The sequence below is a fragment of the Acomys minous genome (assembly GCF_964271855.1).
Source record: "Acomys minous genome assembly, chromosome: 4".
NCBI lineage: Eukaryota > Metazoa > Chordata > Mammalia > Rodentia > Muridae > Acomys > Acomys minous.
The window spans coordinates 108465168-108481503 of NC_140486.1; the positions used below are offsets into that span (position 1 = coordinate 108465168).

General features: G+C 41.0%; 1 protein-coding gene across 1 annotated transcript in view; it reads right to left on the reverse strand.

Annotated features, from left to right (window-relative positions):
* The window catches only part of PTH2R (parathyroid hormone 2 receptor), a 79081-nt gene that overhangs the window by 12333 nt on the left and 50412 nt on the right, over nt 1-16336 (reverse strand). Inside the window, exon 10 of the mRNA XM_084780798.1 lies at nt 4520-4614. Within this exon, the coding sequence (XP_084636924.1) occupies nt 4520-4614 (95 nt within the window). The remainder of the gene's footprint in view (nt 1-4519; nt 4615-16336) is intronic.

Here is a 16336-nt window from a genome sequence, read left to right on the forward strand (position 1 = left end):
CACCATGACACTGGAGCATCCTGTAGCTGCCTCACTCCTTGAAGCACGTGATTCACTTCCAGCTGTGGATGGAAGAAGCTCAAAGAAGTAAAAGAACCATCCAAAATCATCCCATAGGTGATTATCCACCTTTAAATCTGCTGGCTTCGTTGTCGTTCTGTATTGGCTTTATCCTAAATGTTAATTATTATATTTGTTTAGCACTGAATGACAAGGCCAGTTAGAGGAAACATCCAAGTGTTCTCTTCAGTGAACTCTTTCACACTTTGTGTTCCCCAGCTTCTGACAACTCCTCTTACTTTTCAAAGTAAATCAGAATAAGGTATAAAAGACCAATCATTGGAAATTGATTTATTTAGTGACTTACTTAAAGCACTTGCATGCATTGCCTATTTGCCAAGCAGGCCTTCACTTACTACCTGGAACAGAAGGACCTGAAAGAATTAGCTGAGACACCAGGATAGTAGCCCACACCTGTAAACTCAGCATTCAGGAGGCAGAGCAGGTGGATCTCTGTGGGTTCAAGGCCAGCATGGTCTACAAAGCAATTCCAGGATAGCCAAGGCTACACAGAGAAAACTTGTCTCAAAAAACCAAAAGAAGAAGAAGAAAAAGAAGAAGAAGAAGAAGAAGAAGAAGAAGAAGAAGAAGAAGAAGAAGAAGAAGAAGAAAGACAAGAGGCCATAGCCCTTAACAACCTGCTGACTGCCACATACACTACTGTAAAATCTTGCATACTTGCCTGCCCTGCCTTGTGGTTTTAGAGTAGAAAATGAGACTATAAATTAGGCTTAAGCTCAAAGCCTTTCAGGAGTTGTCCTGCCTTTGGTCCACTGCTGACATTTTCCCTCCACCACTCTCATTGGCATCAGAGTGCCTTTTCAAGATAGATTCAGTCAACATCTCTGGAGGCCCAATGAGAGCTCCTTCACCAAAACCACAGTTATCCCAGAGATGCTGCCTCCCCTAGGCCTCTCAACCCACTAAAATTAGGAACTAGGAAGCATGCAGCCCTGGGAGGATTCTGGGGATTTTGAAAGACTTGGCTAACACTACACAGAAAACTGCTTGAAGTTGCAGATAGGTGTCAAGCTGTGAGTAAGCTCCACACCCACACCAAGGCTTATGTGACCTGGGAGAGCGGACCCAGACCAGCTTCTGAAATTAACTATCTTAAAACAACCTCAGAATGAAGACAACAGCTCAGCTCCTATCTGGCCTCCCGATGTCCTTCCTGAGCCTGGGGATGCACATCCACTGATCACCCTTTGGATCTCATACTGTGATGAAACTGGCCACACTGGTGAAATAGGCTGTGTTTTCTTTTGGAGATGGCCCTTGCTAGTGACAGACTATGGATGAGTGGCCAGAGGACAAAAGAATGATTATGGATTTGGGGGAACATATTGGTCTTATCTTGACACTGGTAATACATGGACATTGTCATGAAAAGTTCCTGGAAGGGACTCTCACAGTGACAAGGAGTTAAAGCTATAACGTGCCTTTAGAGGTGGGAAAACAAGGATAAATATTATGAGAACTGGCCCTATAAAGCCCTTCATCTGAAAAGATATGTCTTAAAATGTTGGCTTTAGTAAATGCCAGCCGTATGCTCCTTTATGTATATTGGAATTGATGCACATGCTTAATGCAAGCCAGGTTACTTACACCGAAGTAGGAACAAATAACCAAAACCTGACTAACAACAGGAAAGGGTCATGTATGCTAAGTAGAGTAAAGGGAGTGATGACCTCAAAGCAAGACCCTACTCAAGTAAGTTTCCAACTTATAAAAAGGAATTAAAGAAACACTTAGTGCTAGGCACAGTAGTGCACACCTTTAATCCCAGCACTGGGGAAGCAGAGGCAGGCAGATTTCAGAGTTCAAGGCCAACCTGGTCTACAGAGCAAGTTCCAGGGCAGCCAAGCTTAGACGGTGAAGAAAACCATCGAAAGGGGTTTATGGAATCTCCCTTCTCTACAGAGGAAAGCCACTGAGACCAGACATTTGTCAGGGTACCCGCCCTTGCATGGAGACCTAGAGAGGCCATTGCATGAAGCTCTAACTGTGAAGCCTGGATTGCCTGGGAGACCCCAAGATATTGGAGATGCCAGACTCATGGGATACCTGCCAAGGAGAGCTGCTAACAGGGAGTGGAACTAGCCCAAGAGAAAGAAGTGTGTCGCAGTCAACACAGATGAAAGGAGTTAGAGAGCAGAAGAGCACTTTGACATCAGACATAGAGATGCAGAGTTTGGAGTTTGTCTAGCAGATTTTTGGTCTTACTTTGGTCCAGTATTTCCTTACTATGCTCCTCTTCTGCCCTTCTGGAATGATAATGTATATTCTGTGCCATTATATGTTGGAAGTGTGTGTTCTGTTTTTTTCCATTTTTATTTTATAGGGGTACAGTTGAGAGATTGTCAGGATTCTCTGAAGAGACTTTAAACTTTGGACTTTTATACATAGTTGAGACTGTTAAAGACTACAGGGACTTTGAAGTTGGACTAAATGCAGTTTGCACTATGATATGGTTACAAGCTTATGGGGACCCATGGAGCAGTGGTTTGACTGATATGGTGCCAACAGGCTCCCAGGGAGTGGCGTTATTGGAGGTGTGGCCTTGTTAGAGTGGATGTGGCATTATCAGAGAAAGTATGTCACTGGGGAGGGTGGTTGTGAGATTTTGGAAGCTTAAGCCAGGACCAGTGGCTCACTGTCTCTTCCTGCTGCCTGTGAGTGGAGATGTAGAACTCTCATATACTTTCCAGCATCGTGTCTGCCTGTGTGCCGCCATGCTTCCCACCATGATAACAGGCTAAACCTCTGAGCTGTAAACGAGCCCCAATTAAATACTTTTGTTCATAAGAGTTGCAGTGGTCATGGTGTCTTTTTACAGTGACAGAAGCCCTGTATAAGACATAGACAATTAAGTAGTCTACTCTCAAGTTAGGACTAACACTGAGAGAAGAACACAAATTTCACCTTTCCAAATCTGCTTTGGAAGTAAGGCTTAGTAATCTAAGCTCTCAGAAACAAGAGTACCGGCCTGAACTTCCAACTTGCTGCTGAGGAGTTCTCAATTCTGCATTGCATATTTATATGTGGCTTAACTCTGGGCCCTATTAGGAATGCCAAACACGTTTCAGCTATGGAAAAATAGCCAGTTAGCCGAAAAACCACTTTCCCTGAGTCCTATGGGTCAAGACCTGCTCTAATTAACAACTTTAAAGTTTAAAATATTTCTGGACACCGGACTATTTAAAAGTTATTCTGCATTCTGGATAGCAGCTTATTTAAATTCTTAACAAATTTGTCTCTTCAATTATCCTGAGAAACAATCCCTAAGGAGTTTTTTTTAGATGTTATTCATCATCGCTGCCCCCCCCACCCCCGCTCACCCAAGTTTCTCAAAACTCTGGGGCAACTTTTTCAAAGGACTCCAACCTCGTGTCATTCACAATTACATAAGTAAGCACCCTGTATGCAGAACTGGAAAACTACACCATTTACAAACACAATCACACCTTTTCACTTAATGGGGAAGAATGAAAGGCCATTTATATCCCGCCCTCCACCCGCCCACTGTGCCATCATTCTTGGCCTATGTCTTCCTTGGTGGACTATAACAGGAGACAAGCTATACTAGTACAGCATAGGCCTCTGTCCGCAGATGCTTAGGCAGAATGCATATCCCAGTGCTACCACTGTAACTCACTGAGCATAGCTGGAGTTGGAAGCTGCAGGTTTGCTTGCACAGCATCCTATAGAGTCCCAGCCAACGCTATAGACTTTGCTGCTGGACAGCGCAGAAGGAATCAGAAAAGAACTTGGAGAATGTTTGTGAAAAAAAAAATCAAAATGCTGAACATGATTTGTTCCTTCCTGTGTTTGGCACAGCACTCCACAGCAAACTGAGGGAGAAGCTGTTGCCCGTCTGAGGTTTTTGAAATCTAGTCCGCATCTACCTGGTTACTAGACAGGTCACATCAGTTGGATAGAGGCCATTATTACTCAGAATTATCAATGATCACAAAAAGAAACGGGCACCCCCCCTTAAAACAGATTGATAGATTATATGATAATTTATATTTATGAGCACTCAATTTGTCCTTTTCTTCATGAAAGACAAAGTAATGAAACTCCTCCAACCAGTGAGTTTGAAAAGTTCTTAAAATTTGTATTTGGTAAGTATCAATTTACCAAAAGATCGAATGCAGCACAAGAAATACACCTGCCTAAATTATTTTCAGGAAGGACATATATTTAAATATAGATAACCATTTAAGATACTCACCCAGACATTTTTCTGTAAATTCATATAATGTATAAAAAATTAACAACCTGCTGAGAACAGACAAAATATTCCGAGAATTCAGGCACAGTAAAGGGCTTGGGAATATTTACATCTTGATTAGAGATATTACAACAAATGTACATGAACAAAACAAAAACACATCCCCTAATGAAAATTTCAGAATAACTGGTGTTTCCTCTGATGGACATTTCTCTGGATTACCTGTACTGCTTTCTCATGTCATGTCCAACTGCATTGGTCTCCCATATTTTGGTAGCAAGAACTCTAACTGTATTCAGGAACAGGATAAAATTCAGCTGAAAGACAAAAAAAAAAATGTAATGTCACAAAAAATTAAACTACTCTTTAAGACATTTATAGAAATTTAAATAATTTGAACTATTTTGTATTCAGACAAAAACTGTCCATACCATAAATTTGAATGTGGAGTCTGATATAAGACAGTAAAAGCTACTGACTCATGGTTTGGCTTCATAAAAATTTTTAAACTGCATTTTTTAATAGCATTAGAAACCAGAAATATCAGAGAACAATCTAACAAGATCCAATTTCTTAAGTTCAGATGAAACTCCATGGCAGGTTGGCAGGACAAAAATAGGTATTGTATAAATGGAACTAGCTTTTAAAAACTGAATTAATCCCCAGCTTCTGCCTCTGTGTTCATGACGAGGAATAATAGAATTCTTCAGAGAGTAACATTCTTTCCTATGATGTGTAAAATGTACTGGAAGATGCACATTTAGAATATTTTATAGGCGAGATGCTGTATAAGAAAGGGGCCCTGGTGCAGAAGGTTATAGGTGAGGGAACAACTAGAGAGGACCAAGTTCTGCCTTCAAACAAGTGAGATGGCAGAGAGTGCCGAGATGTGGCCTGAGTACAAGAGGAAGGTGCCTCTAAACTAAGCATGCATGGCTGCCATCTCTTAAACACATGAATATGAGATTTTTTTGTTGTGTCCGGTTATTAAGGACCTAAATTTTTCAAAGAGATTTGACCCAGGGTACCCCACTATTAGCTGGGATTTGAAGCTGTCTGCATGGTTCCATGATGTTTTTAATAATCACACTCTCCCACTATCTCTTCAGATGGATTAAAACAATACAATACATGAGAGTTGAGGCTCTCCATGGAGGGTCGCTTTCTAAACAGCTGTATTTATTGCACACCCCAGAATTTCCTCTCCACCTAAGACAACAATTCCTGCTAATGCAGTATGTCTGGGGTGGAGATCAGGGGAAAGGCAGAGTCATGGCAACTGTGCAAGAGACTGAGTGTTGGGAATTGAACCAACAAGTGCTACGGGAGCACGGACAGCTGTGGACTGTCACTTATGACTGCTTCTTCGTTGTAATGGGAGTGCACCCTTAGCTATACCATATTAAAATGCCCAGAACTAAATTCTGACACTGCCGCCAAATTTGATTGGAAGTGATACACATCAGTTAAACCAACAGTTTAGTAAAGAAAAAAGATATATTTAAGAATGGCCAAATTGATTGTTTAAAAAATTAAGAATTATGGAGAAAGGGGAATACTCCTTCATTACTGGTGGGAATGCAAACTTATACAACCACTTTGGAAATCGATCTGGCGCTATCTCAGAAAACTGGGAATAGGGCTTCCTCAAGACCCAGCTATTCCACTCCTTGGAATATACCCAGAAGATGCGCCACCACACAAGGACATATGCTCAATCATGTTCATAGTGGCCTTATTTATAATAGCCAGAACCTGGAAACAACCTAAATGTCTCTCAGTCAAAGAATGGATAAAGAAACTGTGGTACATTTACACTATGGAATACTACTCAGCTATAAAAAAACAAAAAAAAAAACAAACAAACAAACAAAAAAAACAAAAAAACAACAACAACAAAAAAAACCCAAGGAAATCCTGAAATTTGTGGACAAATGGATGGAACTAGAAATGATCATATTGAGTGAGTTAACCCAGAAGCAGAAAGACTCACATGGTATATACTCACTTATCATTGGACATTAGCCCAAGAGACATGTTACATGATAGTCTTCACTTACGAGGAGGTTGGGACTCTAAGTGAGAGAAATATGGCAGAATGGGGTAACAGAAGGATCCAGAGGGTCCTAGAAACCTACAAGAAGAACATCATGATGGGCAGAAATGGGCCCTGGGGTTCTGCTCAAACTGCTGCACCAAGGACAACACTTGCAGTAAACATAGAACCCCTCTCAGATCTAGCCAATGGACAAGACGTTCTCCACGGTTGAGTGGAGAGCGGAGACTGACTTAGATGTGAACTCTGGTGCCCCATATTTGACCACTTCCCATCATGGGGAGGCCTGTTGCACTCAGAGAAAGAATAAGCAGGCTACCAAGATGAGACTTGATAACCTATAACCATTTAGTGGGGGAGGAGGTCCCCCTCGGGACCTAGGGCAGGGATATAGGGTGAAAGCAGGAGGGAGGGAGGAATGGGAGGATACAAGGGATGGGATAACAATTTAGATGTAATTTGAATAAATTAATTAAATTTTTAAAAACAAAATTAAGAATTAGGAAAAACTAAGACTGAGCACAATTTGTTAATTTCAAAAAAAAATAGTAAATACATGTATATTCACATAATGATACATGTAAAAATAGTGGAATGAGATCCTACACATTGCCCTAAATAATTTAGGAAAATATAGACTATAGGGTAACTAGAAATGTTATTGACTATTTAGTATTTTGAACTGTTCTACATAAAAGAGCTCTTTAGTTTTCACAATGATTCTAGAAGATGGTATCCTCTTCCTCACCATTAGCATCACTTCACAGATGCAGAACAGGTGACATTCCATGTGGCCACCCAGCCAGTGAGTGACAGAGTGCTAACGTAGACCACGCAGTTGGATCTGCTGTGTACCCTTGGCCATTCTGTTGCTGCCCATCAAATAGAATTGATGCCATAAAAGTTTTAATTGATTCAAAATTAACCCTGAGATTCTACTTTTAGATTAAAATAACATTCTTCGAAACAATATTTTCAGCAAGAACTTTCTGGACAGAATTTTAATAGCAATAGAACAGCCCCTAGACTTGAATGGGGAGGGGGGGGCACAGCTAACTAAACAATGTCTGTGTTGCAAAAGAAATAGGCAGCATAGCAGGCAGGCCACAGAGGGGACCCAAAGAACCGCCAAAATTAAACACACAGGAAATAAACAGCCAACCAACAAGCAGGCTAACTGTAAATGTTGGAGAGGGTGTTGGGAAAGAGGAACCCTTTTCACTGCTCATGGGAAGCAGCAAGAAAATTAACATAGCCAGTAAGGGAAATGGATTTGGAGGCTTCTCAAAAGATTAAAAATAGAACTAGAAAATGCCTCAGCTGTTCCACTCCTGTGCATGAACCCAGAGAATCAAAAAAAAAAAAAGCTCTCCCTCAGAATCCCAGCCCATAATGCATACATGTATATATGTAAGGAAGTGCATGTGTAGGTATCACGTAACATTTTTAAAGAACAAGAAAAGGTAATGAAAAAAAGCCATAATGCATACTAATGAGGTCACAAATATAATATACTTTGTGCATGTCCTTTGAGTACACTCTCAAAGTTTAACACATTTTAAGTGAAGATTAGGTCCTTAATGGGCAGTGTTCACATGTGATTCCATGACAGAGGGACCGTCACTTTCCTGGAAGACATGAGTTTTAAGTTACCTTTTTTCACTGTTTGAAAAAAACAAAAAAACCCAAGAATGTTAGCTTCAAAGTCATAACGTGAAAAAAAGAACAATAATGCCTAATTTTTTAAAAAGTGATAATGTGAGGATTGTTGGAATTATGTTCAAAATAATCCCAATCTTGAAATTTCTGAGAGTTCTCCACATTTGTTGTCTCTGGATATCCAAGAGTAACATGTCTGGAATTCAAAATGCCTGAGAAGCCTGTTTTTTTTCCCAACTGTATACTATATGTTACAATTCTAAAAAAAAAAAAATGTATCATTGTTGCTGAATAAATGTACTTTGGCGAGCGCGCACGCGCGCGCGCGCGCGTGTGTGTGTGTGTGTGTGTGTGTGTGTGTGCAAATGGAGATGGAGACAGAAACTGAGAACAGGATGGCGTAGTAAATGATTGTAAAGGACCTAAACTATAACCAAGTTTTTAAATCAGTATTAGAAACAGCAAGGAGTAAGTCTACAGCAGGCGAACAGATTCAGCAGCCGAGGCCACACGGGGAGAGCACTTCCAGATGGTGGGTCCAGTTGGGGGAGGCTAAGGTGCTTATATGGAGAGCCTGGAGCTGAGAACTAGCAAGCAAATTATCCTTTCTGAATGCAAAGTCTATAAACAAAGATACAAAGAAAATATCCCTATATGAAAGGGAGATATGAATGTGCAGTTAGAAAAGCTCCATCATGTGCCAATCAATGGGGAATGAAAGAAAATAAATGGGCAGTAGCACATGTCATGTTATTATAACTATAATATTATTATAATTTTATCTGTAGTAATGAATGATAGTCTTGCTGTCACTGCTGTAAGGGAGAATCATGTAGAGTCCTTTCTCATCTCATGCAATGTTCATGGGGGAAATGTTTGCTTGAAGCTTTATTTCGTGCAAGCATAGTTTTTTGGCTTTCTGTTTTGTTTTGTGTTCTTAAACAGAGAGGGTATGGAATCAAATGACTACTAATAAGCATTAAAGCCAATAACACAGAGATGTGGGTATGCCTCCGTGGGTAAAAGGACTAGTGCTTTCTATGAAAGCAAAAAGACCTGAGTTCAACTCCCCAGTGTCCACATATAAGCTGGTCAGGGCTATATGTGCCTGTAACCCCAGGATTGGGAGACAGACGCAGACAGGCAGATCCTGGGAGTATGCCTGCCATGCAGCCTGGCTAAAACAGCTTCATGTTCAGTGAGAAACTCTATATAAAATAATAATAACAATAATAATAACAATAATAACCATCATAATAATACTTTGGGAGACTGAGGGTGGTTTTTTTTTTTTTTGAGACAGGGTTTCTCTTTGTAGCCTTGGCTGTCCTGGACTCACTTTATACACCAGGCTGGCCTTGAATTCACAGAGATCCACCTGATTCTGGCCCCCCAAGTACTGGGATTATAGGTATGCACCACCATGCCAAGAATTGTAGTAATACAACAACAATATTAATAATAATGTATAACCTCTGCATAAGCAATCACAGGTGCACAACACACCTGATTACAAACACATACACCACATGCAACACAAAAAAAATAACAAATAAATGCATTAAACCAATAATTTAGAGAATTAATTATGTAAATCTGGTTTTAAAATAATGTAAATATAACATTCCCCCACTCACCCAGTCTCTCACCATCTGTGGCAGACAGGAAAACTAGTCCCGCCCCCCACCTCACACACCCCCCCACCAGCTGCAGCACTTGGGAAAATGGACCCTGCACCTCACCTGAGCAGCATGGTCTAGCTGGCCCTGCTGGCATGGATGAGGTGAGTCATCCCCAACAGCAAGAGAGCAGGAGAGCTGTCCCTGCCCCTCACCAGCTGCAGCATTGGGTGAGCTAGGCAGGGCAGTGCTTGAGAGCTCACCCTGGTGGTGTGGGTGCAGGACAGCTGGTGGGCTGACCAGCTCAGCTCCACCCAAGCCTGAATACAGGGCTTCGATTTGACCCACCCTAAACATCTACTCCATCTGTGAACTGCTGAGGCTTGTGAAGGAACTGCGCCTACAGAACCGAAGCTGCAAGACCTCCGTGACACAGGGCAACAGCAAGATATCTGAAAGGAATCTCTGTGAGGATCCAGTATTGATAATGTAGCAGAAACGAGAGACCTCTAACCAGATCAATGACTCATTGCAATGAACATTTGCAAGTAAAGAAGTGTAAGCCAGGTACGGTGCCATATGCCCGTAATCCCAGCACTCAGGGAAGCAAAGGCAAGGAGATCTCTTGTGAGTTCGAGGCCAGCCTGGTCTACACAGTGAGTCCAGGATAACCAAGGCTGCACAAAGAAACCCTGTCTCAAAAAAGCAAACAAAAAAAATAGTAAATAAATGTGGACAAAAGATTATACTAAAGGACACATGCCACACACTACAGCTTCCACAATATTTTTTTTTCTTTCGGGGATCAGGTTGCAAGGGGTGGAGGGTGGGTACAAAGGAATGGGGAGATGAGTGGGGTTGGGGTGTATTACATGAAATTCACAATCAATAAAAAGTTTAAAATAATAATAAGGCAAATATAGAAACTGAATTTCTTTTTGAAAATGTAAGCAAATTTAAATAATTATTCTTAACGAACTAGAAATTAATTTTTAAAATACTCAAAGTTTCAACCATGAAATCTTTGGCTCCTCTGGCCCTGCGTTCTCAGGACTTTCTCAAAAGCTATCCCTAAGTCCCCGACACTCAGCTTTTGGCCCATCGGAATGTTGGGCCAAAGCAATGGGGGAAAACACCACATCACTGTGCCTAAAACACTCTTGGTGTTTAGTCAACATTTGCTAAGAGAGACTGAACACCTGAGTAGGTGAGATATGCCTGCCCTGTGCCTTTAGTGAGGTAAACCGGCACATCCCCTTTGATAGAGATTTCTTGCTTCTTTTCTTCTTTTTTATATAGTATTTTTTTTTACTACTTTTTGAGAATTTAACGCCACATATTGTGATCACATTTTCCTCTCCTCCTTCCCCTTGCTCTTCCTAGATACATCCCCCATCCCCTCCCAACTTTCTGACTTTGTGTACTTTTTTTCACTAGCACGCTCATTCCAGTGTGTGCTTCCCACACAGTCCTCTCACGCTGCTATCCACGGGAGCATGCTCAACCTGCCTCAGTCTCCCAAGAACTGGGACTACAGATGTGGCATGTCTCCCGGCTACTTTTCCATACAGGAGGTACAGCTAAGTGATGCTGTAGAGCAGCAATAAGGCAATAAACCATCTAAAACTCAGTCTTTGAGCAACCCACAGCTGGCATTTTTAAAAAAAACCACCAAAGAACTAAAATAAAAAATCAAAGCTGGCCACTCACTGACACATTCGAATTTGTAGGCTTGTTTTTCTACAGCCTGTCATTCATTTTCTGAGAACTCTTCAAAAATAAGCCCAGGGTCAAAAAAAAAAAAATGCTCAAGGTGGGAACCGTTTAGAAGATGTTTTCCTGATGGTAATTTGGCAATGTTAAGTGTAAAGATCTTCACTTTTAAATATCCCTGCATAAAGCCGAGCAACTGTGAGAGCGGCAGAGGTTATAGCTCACATTGTACACGGTGCTAAGAGTTGGAAGAATGTGTGACAGAACATTCTCCACAGTAGAGTGGAGAGTGGGATATTACTTTCTCACATACTCTGGTGCCTCACCTTTGACCATGTCCCCTCGATGAGGAGACCTGGTGGCACTCAGAGGAAGGACAGCAGGTTACCAAGAAGAGACTTGATACCCTATGAACATATACAGGGGGAGGTAATCTCCCTCAGGAACAGTCATAGGGGAGGGGAATAAGGGGAAAATGGGAGGGAGGGAAGAATGGGAGGATACAAGGGATGGGATAACCATTGAGATGTAACAAGAATAAATTAATAAAGGAGAAAAAAGAAAAAAAAAAGAATGTGTGGATTGGGAGTGATTACTGCTTAAGTGTCACTGTCATTGCTCTGTATTCACAATCTCCTAGACATTTACAGCATCATTGTGCCATGGACCAGTCTCTGCATCTGACATGGGCCAGATGACTAATGGTCTACATTTAATACAGAGTTCAGATTTTCAGGGCTTTTTTCTTTCTTTCTTTCTTTCTTTCTTTCTTTCTTTCTTTCTTTCTGCGATTTTTTGAGACAGGGCTTCTCTGTGTAGTCTTGGCTGTCCTGGACTCACTTTTAGACCAGGCTGGCCTCAAACTCAGAGTGCTCTGCCTGCCTCTGCTGCCCAAGGCTTCTCTTTCTTAATCTCATGAATACTTTGTTCTACACACCTGTAAAAAGATATCTCAAAAATAAATAAATAAATAAATATAAATAAATTTAAAAAAGGTATCTCAGAGAATTCTAACAGAAGAACAAAATGGTACCTTTCATTTAAAAAAAAAACTTTTAGAAAACTCTTAAATGATGAATTTTTAAAATATCATATCCATTGCTTTCAAAATATAAAAAGATGATGAACAGGTACCATCTACTCCCCATTCCTTAAGTCAATGATTCCTTTCCCCAGCTGTTATCACAGGAGGGTCATCCTCCAAAATCAAGAGATGTGAAGAAAATGGTAAAAGAGGGGTTTCTATAAATAAAGTTTAGTATGTAATTTTCACAAAATTGCAAGTACCAAATTGATTTTTTTCCCTAAAGAAAAATGTTCCTTCCAGAAATCTTTTTAAAGTTTTTCAAAAACAGCACTACAAATGAAATCCAAGCTCTAATATAGTCCATAGAAGCTGCCCATGAGTTAGAGACTAACAAGAAATGAACTATACATTCTGTGTTTATATTTATTGTAGAATCAAATGGTAGTATTAGAATGGGGAGCGGTTTTTTTTTTACTTATTGTTTAAAAGCTCATTAATTCATAACAATATACACATCAGTGAAGTAAAAATATTTCTCAGGGTCAACATGTTGAGAAGCCAATCTGTAGTGTGAGTAGATGGGCTGCATTTAGGCAACCCCTGAGGAGAATGAATGCATAGCATTTGACTTTGAGACAGACAAGTTTGGCAACAAAGGTTAAGGTCTGGACTAACCAAACAAAGCTGGGCAAGAGGATGTAGCTTGGGCTTATTTGCTAAGTGGACCTGTTGAAGGACCTGTAAATAGTGCAGTTCTCCCCTCTGAGGCACAGGATGCTGAGGGGCAGTGCTGTCGCTGGAGATATAGAAGACACTGCACAATTTGCTCAGTGCAAGCTCCTAGAACAAAGGATGGGCTGCCTGAAGCCAATTCCATGCCTGACATTCACCCAACCAGGCCTTCAGCCCATTTCTCCAGGGATGAGAAAAAACGAAGGAGGGAACAAAAGATCACATCAGCTGAGCCCTCTCTCCAGGACTGAGAGGAGAGAGAAAAGCAACCACTCCAGAGTGTGCCCAAAGGTACAGACTGAGGCATGCCACGAGACTCTATCCAGAAAGAGAGAAAGAGACAGAAGAGAAAGGGAAAGGCTGGAAAAAATGGATAGATTCTGGAAGAAGTTTCTATCCATCTGGGAGACCCCATCAATAAATTAGTTATATGTTCACATTTATATGACTGGTTACGTTTACTTTTCTTGGTTCCTTTAAAAAAAAAACTATTCACTTGGCTGGTAACATATACTTTTAATCCCAGGCAGAGGCAGGCAGATCTCTGTGAGTTGAAGGCCAGATTAGTCTACACAGTGAGCAGCAGGAACTACAAAAAGAGACCCTATCTATCTGTCTTTCTCTCAAAAAAAAGTTCACTATATGGGACAGACACACTAATTCAGCTAAGGAGGTGAGGCAACACACTGGACAGAGAAATATATGTGGGCTTCGTGTGATCTCCAAAGAAATCATTTAATGAGTGGACTGTGTGAGATTGATTCCCAGAAAGCTACAAAAAGCATCGACTGCCAAGCCACAGGTTGCCACACTTTGAGCTCCCTTTGCTGCAACATAGCCTGGTTTGTGATTTTTCTCCCTTAGGTCCTTAGGTCTCCGGAACAAACTTCAAGAGTAGCCAGTCTCATTTAGAAAGCAAGAGGCCTTCAAAATAGCATAACTGACATCACGGTCAAAGAGGGCTGTGTGTTTAAGGTCAGCAGTCAGCCCCTCTCTAAGACAGGCATCATCAGCTCTTCCAAGTAAGTTCACCTAAGATGGCCCACGTGATGCATCCAGAATTTTCTCTTCAAAATTCATCTATCTCTGGCTGGGGATATAGCTCAGTTGGAAGAGTGCTCACATAACATACATAAAGCCTTGGGTTGGGTTCCCAGTATCACAATAAAATAAATAAAATACAATAAAATAAAGGGTGGGGTATCAATATGAATTCGTGAGTAAAAAGGTGTTTTCTGCCTAGCCTGGTTATCTGGGTTCAGTTTCCAGCATTCACAGGGTAGGCAGACCCAGCCCCACTTGTCTTCTGACAGACATACAAGGATAGCGTATGTGCATCCCTGCCTGCCTTCCACACAAATATATGAATAAAACGTGGGCTTTTAGAAAAGACACAAATAGGTGTAGTGATGCTTATCTGTAGTCTCAGCACTGGAGTGGTAGAATTGGGTCTATCAGGAATTCAAGGCTATGCTCAGCTACAGTGAGTCCAAAGCCAGCTTGGGAAGAAAACAAAACACAGCACAACTCCAATCTCTTAACTTCCTTTAAATCTCTCCATGTGTTGCCATACTTTTATGGAAAACTGAAAAGTACATCAGGTAGAAAAGATGCTCAGTCCTGACTCCACTCCCATCTGACTCCCAACTGACCTCTAACATGGCTCGCAGCTGTGCCTTTGTTCCTGGCACAGAAAGCACAGCCCATTTGCTTGCCGCTTGTATGAACAGATGCTTAAATAAAAGCAAATACTATCTATTTCTTTTACTTTCCGCTAACCTGTGAATTCAAGGTCTCAGCTTTCTAGTGATACCCACGCCTCTCTGCCCCATAAAGAACATCCTCTGAGCCTATCTCGAAGGGTCCCAAAGCAAGTCTGTTCGGTCTCTTCAATTGATCTGTATTTCTCCATGGTTTTAATTCTTTTCCACAGATACAGCCCTCAGATGCCGGTGTTAGTGTCTCAGAGGAGCCTGACCTAAAAATCCCCCAAAGAATCCGGACTCCCAGGAGAAAATTGCATTTCCTAGGTGCCACTAAAGTGATTTTACATTCAAACTAACAGGAGCACTTTTTGGAGTTGGCATAAGAATAAATAAAAGTCAGAAACTTCATTCTCCCTGGCAAAATGGAGGAAGAGATAATTCCTCCCCTCCTTTTTTTCATACCACTTACCTAAGAAAACTATGATATATTTTCTCACCTCTTTGAAATGTGTGTGTGTGTGTGTGTGTGTGTGTGTGTGTGTGTGTGTGTATCTGTAATTTTGTTGATAAGATAGGACTTTTTATCATATTGAAGATTTTTGGAACCAGTTCTTTAAAATACAATCTTCAAAGGAGATGCTTCTGTCTCCCTTTTTCTGAGGTGGGGATAGGAGAAAGAGGAAGGGGGAGGAGGAGGAGCCTAAGTTCTGTAGGCAAGTATTTTCAAGGTTCAAAGCCACCTTCTGCCACAAAGCATTGAAAAGTTTAATTTTTCCTCTGCATAAAGGTAGCTAGCAAATGCAGGCAGTCTCCCTAAGATCAGGATGATTCATCTGCACCAAAGAGCTTTGGGGAGCCCTCTTATATGAGACTCAGCTAACACTTTGCAATGGCTTGGTTTTGATTAGGTATAAAAATAATAATAATAAGATTTCTTTGTCATTGCAATCTCTTGACAGGTACAAAGCACATTGCACCCTAGTTCAATAATTCAACATTAAAAGTGTTTGGGGTTTTTTTTCCTGACATCAATTTATAGACATGATTTCTGAAATAGATGGTTCTGGTTTTTCATTATGTCTCCTTAACCAGGTGTAGTGGTGCACATCCCAGCACTTGGGAGACAGAGGCAGAAGAATTGGGGGTTCAAAATTGGCAAGCTAGTCAATTCAAGACCAGCTATGGGACACACATACACACACACACACACACACACACACACACACACACACACGGAGAGAGAGGGGAAGAGGGAGAGATTGAGAGAGAGAGAGAGAGAGAGAGAGAGAGAGAGAGAGAGAGAGATTTCCTCCATTATAAAACCTCATTCCTATCATCACAAGCAAAAAGTGCTGGGTAATCAAAAAATAAAAATAAATTAAAAAAATAGAAAATTTAAAACAACAAAAGTGATCAGAGAGCAAAGCTACAGGACAACCAACTACTGTGAAACTGTAGGGACATTAACTGAAAACACTAAAGTAGTAAGATATACATGGTCACCCTAAAAAGGACAGTAGTCAGACC